General features: G+C 41.0%; 1 protein-coding gene across 1 annotated transcript; it reads left to right on the top strand.

Annotated features, from left to right (window-relative positions):
- The first annotated feature begins 6,674 nt into the window (after nt 1-6,674).
- Nucleotides 6,675-9,888, top strand: LOC149835273 (APETALA2-like protein 5). The gene is made up of 10 exons (XM_090011785.1): nt 6,675-7,536; nt 7,617-7,642; nt 7,764-7,794; nt 7,937-8,024; nt 8,123-8,268; nt 8,382-8,426; nt 8,554-8,645; nt 8,727-8,887; nt 9,062-9,337; nt 9,428-9,888. Exons 1-10 carry the CDS (start codon nt 6,935-6,937, stop codon nt 9,656-9,658), a joined length of 1,698 nt encoding a protein of 565 aa, XP_089867911.1. The 5' UTR covers nt 6,675-6,934; the 3' UTR covers nt 9,659-9,888.
- The last annotated feature ends 788 nt before the right edge of the window (nt 9,889-10,676 follow it).

Genomic DNA, 10,676 nt, shown 5'->3' with positions numbered 1-10,676 from the left:
ATAAAAATTTTACACTGTTGATTTTCAACCTATACAAAACCTACCTGCACATCGGAATCGAATGATGCAAGAGTTTATTTCTATAAAAATAAAACACGTGGAGCGTATCTGATGGTCATATACGAGAAAAACATGAAAAAAAAAACTTAGTAGGCAGCGGTAGACACATATTCGTGTAAGCAGCTAATCGCTATTATATATATAGGTCTAATTAATCTACTTGTGAAAACGGAAAAACAACCAAATTTTTTACAGGATCCATATTTGAACTTCTTGGCATTGACGTACTAATAACAGTGGCAACAATAAGCCCTCACCATGTATGACAAAATTTGAGAGAGAGTGAGAAAGGTGTGGGTTGGTGTTGGTCTGTGGAGGGAAGAGAGTACAGAAACCGGGTCCTAGTACCATTTTCCTGTTGTGGAGTCCACCGTTGGGCGGATAGCCTCGTCCCACTTCCTTTATTGTCCCCTGCTCTCCCTCCCAACAAAGGTTGCCAATGGCAAATGCCCCCTGACCCACCTTGGTGCTAAGTGACGTGGCAACCTCCCCTGCCATTCCCCTCCACCCTGGGTCCACCCTTGATAATCCCTCATGGATTAGAGACACCCCCACAAGAGAAAAAAGCAAGAAAACCTTCCTTTTCCTTTCCTCTTTTGGATCCCACATTGCCCTTTCCCCCTCATCCCATTGGTCCACTTGGCTCTTCTCTCACCTTCTTCATACTCTAGGGTATGTTTGATCGTGTGTCCTGCACATCGTGTGGGACACGATGGCCAATTGGATCACATTTTTTAACAAACGTGGGATGCGATGGACGCGCAAAACACTATCTGCCACGTTCAACTTTGAGTGTAAATAGAGTTCCACCCCACCCCCTGTTACAAAATGAACAGGCACGGGGAACGCAATTAACAAAAAAATAATAATAAAATGCCTCGACGGTGGCACCCTTCCCTCCCATCCTCTGTCTCTCTCTCACCTCGATACTCTCTCCCTCTCTCATCCCCGACTAGGAATGGCAGTGGACCGGGGGACAATGGGGATCCGCCCCACCTTGCCTCGTTTGGACCAGGGATGAAGGGCATGAAACGGGGATGGAGGCAAGGATGAAGGTTAAAATCTATCCCTATGCGGGGATGGAGGCGAGGATGGACTTAAGCTTTTCCCCGCCCTGCCCCATCCCATCCCCAATCCTTTAAGGGATGACCATAGACTAAGGGGAAACGGGACCTCGCCTGCCTCGCCCCCGTTTGGACTGGGGATGGAGGACATGAAACGGGGATGGAGGTGAGGGTGGAGATTGAAATCCATCTCCGTGCGGGAATGGAGGTGGGGATGAAGGTTCGGATTTTGAAACGGGGCGGGGGTGGAGACCTTGTCCCCTGCCTCCGCTCCGGTCCACTGCCATCCCTACCCCCAACCTCAACTCCCATCTCGCGTCTCTCACCCTCAACTTTGAACCTCTCTCTCACCCTAGACTCCGACGGTCCCTCCTGGGAACCTCCCTCAGTCTAGTTCCTTCGATGAACCTCTCTCTCAGGCGGTCCCTCCGATGAACTGATCTTTCCGACGAACTGTCTCACATGTATATCTCTCTCTATGTTTGTTTTGCATCTAAACCCTATTTTTTCAATTGAAAGATTCATACCTCTCACAACCTCTTGAGTGAATGCAAGTTAGGGTTCTTTTTAGGGTTTGTGCAGGGTTATGGTTTAAGGTTTGTTCATAAGACATTTTTTAAGGGTTTTGTTTACTAATTGTTTGTGATGTTAGAGCAGTCGACTTAAGGTTTAGAATTAGGGTTTCTATCAATTATCAACAATCGGCTTAGGGTTAGGGGTTCTTCTCGAGTGTTCTTTGTTTACCCTCTAAACATAGCCTAGCAGGAAGAAGAATATATGGTGAATGTTAGATTTCTTGCATAGACGTTTTTGTAATCATATGATCTGCATCATGTTGTTTCCTCGTGTTTGCATCTATGCTCTGTCTGCTTTTGACAAGTATATCGTGGTTAACTTTGAATAATTCTTGCTGAGTTAGTCAAAGCTTTAGCATTGTTGCACTTCAAGCTTTTTGAACTTTGGGATCCTACTCCTTTGGCTTTTGCTTGTTGTTCTATGTTGAAACTTATGTGATGTTTTTTTTTTTATTAATTTTGTTGCCCAAGTTCCTACTTGTTCAATTTGTTCTTTTCCTATGCTCGTGTGTTTTGGCTTTTCATTTCAACTAGTAAAAAGCCATTCAATTTATTGCACACGTTCACTTCATTTCAAAATTTCTAAGTGCAACTAGTTTATTAACTTCTTTATAACTGATCCTTGTTTTGGCATAATATTGATCGGCAGTTGGGCCCAATTTATTGCAGTTTGTTTCAGTTAATGCAAATGGTTTTGAGTTTAATTAACCTTTTCTATATGCTCCATCAGGTTCCTGGTTAGATATCCAATTAGCAGTTGGTCATGAATTTTTTTATGAGGACTTCAGTTTACTTCAACGTGTCAACTCTTGCTTTCACACACATTCATGCATACAAGCATATGAATTATTGTTATACAAGAGTAGCTAACTGTACTGCATTTTACCTTGTCGTGTATAATGATAGAAAAGATTTGGTTGACTCAAAGGCAAATTCACCCACTAGACTGTGAATGGCATGTGATATTTCTGGAATTTGTTGTGTATTAAGCTCCTTTATGATATTTTTTGTTTACATTCAGCGGAAAACAAATGATACTGCAATATTTTTTTGGTATTTATTGATTGCAAAAGATCAACACGAAGTGGAGTTTTTGAAATGTGAAATTTGGTGATATTTTTGCTCTTCATGTGTATTGTTGGTCATATTGATGCTCAATTTTGTTTTCTCTTTTTTTTTAAAGGAATATGCAATAAAAAGTGAAAATTTTGTTGTTTTCAACTTTTCCAGCCTTGTGCATTCTCATAGCATACAAAATCGAGTCCTTCTTCGCCGCGTGTGCATACACAAACTCATGCACTGCCTAGACACATTACAAATTGTGATGAAATTTATGCTTAACCACTGCTGATTTTTGTCTCAGAAATCAGAATATATTGTTGAAGTTTCCTTTTCCTTTATTGAATTATTTTATACCATTTGCATACGATGGGAGATTGATTGCTATAAAACTAGAAGAATATCTATATATCATTTTCAATTTTAAAGTGTCAAATACAATTTTCAGTTTCTACTCAAGTTAAAATTGTTCATCCGGCATGCATAATAGATAATTTTATATTAAAAAATAACCCAGATGCTGAACAATTCACAATTGACAATGATGAAGATATATTGGTTCATGAATCTGAGAAAAAAAAAATTCACAACAATGGTTACTCGTGGTTGCAACAAAGATCCGAGAGATGCCATAACAACTCAAATGTGGAATGATTGACCACACAGTAAGCATATTTGATTATTTTATTGCTTGTTATATAAGTTTCATAATTACAATGTTGAATGATTAACAAAATTGATGATTTGTTGGTTCTTGATGATTTTTTATGTATTATATATGCTTGATCGATAATTATATATATTTAACTTATGTTTATTTTTTTAAAAAGCTGAGATGATGATGTTTTATCGTAGATACTACGTTGTATTCGAGAGAAGGGCTAGAGGTATCTATGATTTTTGGGAGAAATGCAAACCTCAAGTTATCATATTCAATGGAGCATTGTACAGATCATTCATCAACTTTGAAGAAGCAAATAACCGGTTGGAGTACACTACGAAAACAAGATGAGTGCAACAGGAGGTGAAGCAGCTAGAGGTACGTGAAAAAGTGACTACACGATGTTTGAGGGATGATGCATTTATTTTGCCATGATACTTTTCCTGGTTTTATGCTTTTTATTAGTATATTCATGTTTTTTTTATACTGGAGTGATATTCGTTTTTTGGGCCTTGGGTAGGTGATTAACATACTATGATACTCTCTCACATACTATTATACTCTTAGTTTGCATATTCTAGAGTTATGATATTATTGATATTTTAATGAATACACAGGTTGATTCTAGAATAAATGGGATGAACGTGAATACATGATTTTTATTAGATGCAATGAATGTATGTATTTGAGAACACAGGTCAAGATTTTTGTGATACCAACTAACTTTTATCATGAACTTTTGGTTACTGTTACTCTTTTGGCAATTTGTGTTGGTACCTGGGTTTTGAAAATGAGATAGAAATTGACCAAAGCTTGACTACATCAAAGAATGAATTTCTTGTTGAACAACTTGTTTCAAGCTCTCTCAAATATAAGAGTTTGGATGCTTTTGAAACTGTGCAGAAATTCTATCTTGTTGGGAAAACACTAAATCTATTTCAGGCATAACTATATCTTTTATCTGTCAAGTGTTGTGTGAAACTGATTGGAGATCCATTGCTTTTCTGTTACTTATGAAAACATAAGCAATTAAGAATAAATTAAATAAGCCCAAATTTGATATCAAACATGGTGCTTGAATCACAATCACCATTATGTTGTTCATCACGATCATCCTTATCCTGCTATTTTTAAGGCCAAACCAGCTTGAGGAAATACTGGTGATGGGAAGAAATTATCTTGGAAAAATTGCTATTACAAGAGCACAATTCATCTGCTAGTGTGAGGAAAATTTTATTTGGCGACTGTTATATCACAATAATATTAGCAAAAAGATTTCCTCATAATTTGAAAATTTTGAGCTTCTTAGGAAAATCGCGATTAGTTTAAATAGTAATCCAACCCAGTATTCATGATTTAGACCTATGTTTCGGTATTTTGATTCAATTCCATATCCATATTTGAGTAAAAAAATCAAGGCAAAAAATCATGATTTTAGACATAGTTTCTTAATTAGTTTTATATCCGAACTAAAAATCTATAATAAACTTGTTAAACATGTAAAATGGTAGACGAATCGGGTTATACTATCCAAAATGAAGCAATATGACCAATTATCGTGATTGTCCAAGTTGTCTGCACGTTATCAAACAACAAACATTTAGAACATAGTACCTGAATACTTTGAACTTGGTACAGTTGTTACGAAACCAATAGTCCATCATTTTTGTTCATTTCGTTCAACCCTTGATAAGCCATCAAACGTACCCCTAGGGTATGTTTGATCCCTTTTCCAGGGTTGGACGAAATAAACAAAAAGAACATAACAAAACAATGGTTATGTTCCTTCTGTTCTTTTTGTTCCAAGCCCAACAAATGTCTTTTGATTTATAAGAGAAGAATCAAGAAGAAGAAGTCAAGAAACCCTAATCAATGAAAAAAAAAACTTAACGAAGAAGAAATCATAATCAAGAAGAAAATCCTGATCAATAAAATCAAACAAAAACCCCATACATATGAAAACCTAAAAATGCCATGATTCAGCTGCAAGGATAGCCCAACAAACGTTGGGGCTTTACAGAAGGCATTTGATCACACTTGGGTAACCCCTTTTCTTCTCCGAACTAATGCAAGTAGGAAGAAAGTATGGAAATCACGACAGAGAATCACACTTAAACAGAGAACGGCAAAAATAACCCCTTATCCTGCCCTTCGCGTTTACCAAATCCTCCACCTCGCCATCTCCTCCGTCATTATCATCAGCGTCTTTGTCCACATCGTCGTCGTTGTCGGCGTCATCACCGTCCGAACGATCTCTCTGGCGCCACTCTTGGCCGGCCTTCTGGCCACCTCCGGCCACACCGTTTTGTCGCTCCTCCTCCGAGTAGAAGACATCACGTCGGAAGTCTCCCTGCCCACGGAAGTACTGCTCCCGTTCGTTTAAAAACAGCTTATGGCCAACGAAACCACCCACAGGGATAGTTTTTTGACCGGAGCTGAAGGCCGTCGAGTCATCGTCATAGATGACGATCGATCGACTCATCCCGTTCTTCATAGAGAGAGAGAGAGTGTCGGGAGACTCTTCCCCTCATTTTTTTTTTAAACGTGTTTGTCTTGTCCTGTTCTTTTTGTAACAGGGGAATGGTATTACAAAAAGAAAAAGGCTTTTAAGTGTCTACCACGTTCAACATTTGTTAAAATCATTGTTCCGAGTGTCCATTTCATCTCATTTCGAGCTGGGGACAGTGATTCGAACATGCCCTTAGGTTTTTCTTTTATCAAATGACCAAACTATCCCTCCTCTCTTTCGATATCCAGTTAGGGCAATTAAGTAAACCCATCCTTCACATCGTTCGTGACAGTGAAAGGAGGTACATGGCTCCTCGTGCCCGCAACAAAGTTTTTTTACAACCCCCCAATTTTTTGATATATTAAATATGCAAATCTTGATTATTTAAAGTGTGTACATTTAGAGCAATCGTAATCATGCTTAGTACAATTTCCAGTGGCCGGACCTCCACTGGCACACAAATATAAATAATAAAAAAAATGTAAGGTTGGGATGCAACAATAAGTATATATATATATATATATAAGTAGCTGCATATCTAGATAGAGTATTTTTTATGACGTGGAAATAAGTAAAACCTCGAGCCCACGACCATCCTGCTTTACGTGGCTTACCTCTGAAAGCTACGGACACTCATGCGCCAGTGAGATTTGATCGGATGCCTTCATCTCAGCACCCTCACAATCACTTCCCTGACCATGCAGGCGGAGAATAAATGTCTATATATATATAGACGCATATGAAGAGGGAGAGAGAGAGAAAAAGGGATTGATTAGCAGGGTGTTGAAATGTTGTGACCACCCATTTCCCGTTTTGCTTCTTGTTCTCTGCAAACAGCTCTCCTTTGTTTCCCTCACTCTCCTCTCCCATCATTTGGGCTGATGAGGAGGTCGTACGGTCAGGAATTGTGGGATGGGATGAAGAGATCTTAGAAAAAATCCGGCAGTGCTCCCGGTGGTGTAGGCCTTTTCTCTGTCTCTGTCTGCGGTTTAGAGAGAGAGAAGCCATGTGGGACCTTAACGACTCGCCGGAGGAGAGGAGGGAGGCGTTCTCCAACGGTGAGGAAGGGGAGAAAAGGAAAGGCGTGAGGACGGCGAGCCTAAGCAACAACTCCAACGAGAATTCGAGCTCATCGGCGGTGGTGATAGAGGGGTCCGACGAGGAGAGGGGGACGACCGGCGGTAGTGGTGGCGGAGAGGGGGAGGACGAGGAGGTGGTGGAGGTGGAGGAGGACGAGCAGCGGAGGGGAAGGGTTAGGCGGAGCAGCGGCCGTATTTTCGGGTTCTCGGTGGTGGGGCGGCTGCCGGAAGGTGAGAATTGCTCGTCGGAGAGCGAGGGCAACGCGAGCTCCTGCGTCATCACGAGGCAGTTTTTTCCGGTGGGGAAGGACGGCGAGGTTCCGGCCGCCTCCAGTGGTGGTGGGTCGGCCCTGCCGAGGGCTCACTGGGTCGGCGTGCAGTTCTGCCAGTCAGACCAGCTCGGCTCGGGGAAGCCGTCCGACGCGTCTCAGCCCGTCAAGAAGAGCCGGCGGGGACCTCGCTCCCGGAGCTCTCAGTACCGGGGAGTCACGTTCTACCGACGAACCGGCCGGTGGGAGTCTCACATATGGTACTCTCTCTCTCTCTCTCTCATGAATGAATGAATGAATGAATTGACTGATGTTTATGCTCTTATGGGGTTTAATGCAGGGATTGCGGGAAGCAAGTGTATCTAGGTACGTATAAGAGTGAGCAGAAAGATGAGAGAGAGAAAGAGAGATGGCTGGATTTAGTTTTATTGAATTCGGTAGAGTATGCAGTTAAAACTGATCTTGGAATGGCCTCTTTCCGATATAGGTGGATTTGATACGGCTCATGCTGCTGCAAGGTATATAATAATTTTATACCCTTTTTCTTTTTCTTTTTTCTCTTTTCTTGCTTTGCTTCTCATGGTTTTCAAGGAAATTGGTGATTTTTTCTTTTTTCAATTTTGGTTAACATCTGGGGTGATTTGGATGTTCTTTCCTCAGGGCATACGATAGAGCTGCCATCAAGTTTAGAGGTGTGGAAGCTGACATCAATTTCAATCTGGATGATTATGAGGATGACTTGAAGCAGGCAAGTTTAGAAGAATGTTTTTTCTTTCTTTTTTCTAGAATATTTTTTGTGTTCATTTGTTTGCTTGATTTTATGATCGAATTGGATGTTCAATGTAGATGAGTAATCTAACCAAAGAAGAATTCGTTCACGTTCTTCGTCGACAAAGTACTGGTTTTCCTAGAGGGAGCTCCAAGTATAGAGGGGTCACATTGCACAAATGCGGTAGATGGGAAGCTAGGATGGGTCAGTTCTTGGGGAAGAAGTATGCATATCTCTTTATCTTTTTCTTTTTTCGAATTTCTCTTAAATGAATTTTCTTGCTTACACCTGCATGTATTTTTATTTGAAGTTTCCTTTTTTCCATCACTGAAATAGGTATGTCTACTTGGGTCTCTTTGACACTGAGGTGGAAGCAGCTAGGTATGTATATAAAGCCATGCCTACCCATCATAATTTTAATAAAAAAATTGCATTTTCTCCAATGTAGAGAATACCCATATGTTAGAATTTGGTTTGATTGTAAAACTTCTGTTGATTGAGTATGCAGGGCTTATGACATAGCAGCAATTAAGTGTAATGGGAAAGATGCAGTGACCAATTTTGATCCTAGCATTTATGAGAATGAGCTCACATCTGCCGGTAAGCAGGAGCATAAGAAGAATTTTGTTGTTTCTAATCTTGTTGAAGTGATTTTCTTGAGTAATTCCGTTGCCACTTTAGGTGGAGGTGATCTTGGGCACAACCTAGACTTGTGCTTGGGGAATTCGAATTTGAAACAACCAGGGTCCGAATCAATGGATGGTGATCGATTGGGAGGTCTGGATTCGACGCTGTTGCCATTCCAGACAGATTGGAGAAGTGATCCAAATTTTAAGTCTAAGGTATATACGGATGAATGCCTTCACCTGTAATTCAAGTAGTTTCTTGCTTAATCATCTTCTTGGTTTCTTTTCTTAATCAATCCGTTTAAATTCCCCCAAAGGAGTGGCTTCCTTACAGTGATCATATGATCAAATCCGTTACTCGGAACTCTTTTTCTTTCTTGTGTCAATCAGATGGATGAGGTACCAAAATTTACGGAGGAACGCCATGGAAGTCTCCTTCCTTATCCCCATCATCCCCAGCACCAACCCGCGGAGTTCTCTGCCCCACCAGCGCAAATATTTCTCAACCACCCTCAGTTCCAACCTCCATTCCCACTAAAATCAAATGAGCTACCGAGATTCGGTTTGTTCAAAGAAAGAGTGGAGCCCCCGCTTGTGCCCTCGCCGTCCATGGTTCACATAATTCGGCAGCAACTGAACCCTACTCTTCTCGCTAGATCTCATAATGTCAGTTCACAATTTCCTTCTCCTAGCATCTTATTTGCATTTGAATTGCGTAGAATTGGAAGCATCTTAACCCTTTGAAACAACTTTCAGATGCAGTATCCGAACGGCGATGTACAGAGGATCGGAGGGCTCGCATTGGCAACGCCGGGCGAGCAAGAAAGCCTGTCAGCTGGGTGGGGAAAACAGCAGGTTCACAATAACGCTGGCTGGGCTTCCTCCTCCCCACTCTTTGCAAACCCTGCAGCATCATCAGGATTCTCTCCACAGATCATACAACCAAATTGGCTGCAGAAGAATGGGTTCCATTCTCTAATGAGATGAACATCACTGAGAAAGAAAGGAAAACAGAAAGAAATGGAGAAAGGAATGCACTGCTAAGCATTTCTTCCCAACTCTTCCTGCAATTCCAATGAATTACAATTCGCCCCCATGCTTTTTTTATATAAAAGAAAATGGTGGGACTGGGAGGCACAATTTTGTAATTTTACTAAGGTCGTATGGCATATGTCGAGGTGCCAAAACTGCTTATCAGAATACAATCAATTATTTCTTTTTGTTTTCCGAGAGACATTGACCAACTGTCTATCTCCGGTGAGTTGTATTAAATTTAGTGAGATCGGTGCACGTTGAGATATCCTCTTGATTTGTGGGGTGTGATCTAAAACGCCTGAAGGCCGATGGCCTAAAACGGAAAATAATGGGAGGGGACGGTGAAAGGAGTGGAAAGATGACCGGCCGGAAATGTGATACATCGCTTTCCTCAGTCTTGTGTATGTCAGATCCCGGCAACAGACGTCAGAGAGGGGTATAATTACCGAGAGGGACGTTACCTAAGATCCATTGGAAGTTTTTAAAGAAAAAGCAAATAAAGCAATCACATAAAAAAGGTAAAAAGACCTCCCTTCCCAGTTTCACCTTTGGAAGCAAGAAAATCTCGAACAAAAAAAATTTGTCACCAAGAAGTTTTGATGCCATAACTTTTCTAAACCAAAAAGTTTTCAATGGTTTGTACAGTATGAGAAATAAAATGGAAAATTTCATGGAAGCTCGAGCTTGTTTGCGGGAAACCCCCACCAGTGCAGGCCTTGCCTAGATCCATTTTCGGTGATCTCTCGCCGTTCAGAAGCCCATCGTGAAGTTGTTTCTGTCGTCCTGTGGCCAGAGTTGTTTCGCTCTCTTGTTGCTGCCAGAATTCACCTGAGAGAGTACCATTTATCTTTGCCGAAAATTCATTTTCCAAACTGAGTTTCGGCGATTTTTTGCCTCCATTCATCTTTTCTGAGCGTTCTGACTGTAGATTCATTCTTTCTGTTTCTTTCAAGTATCCCATGATCGGGCT

The sequence above is a fragment of the Nuphar pumila genome, chromosome 6 (assembly GCF_984573655.1).
Source record: "Nuphar pumila chromosome 6, dmNupPumi1.hap1.1, whole genome shotgun sequence".
Classification (NCBI taxonomy): Eukaryota; Viridiplantae; Streptophyta; class Magnoliopsida; order Nymphaeales; family Nymphaeaceae; genus Nuphar; species Nuphar pumila.
The sequence above is the reverse complement of the archived record's forward strand: the minus strand, read 5'-3'. Positions and strand labels throughout refer to the sequence as shown.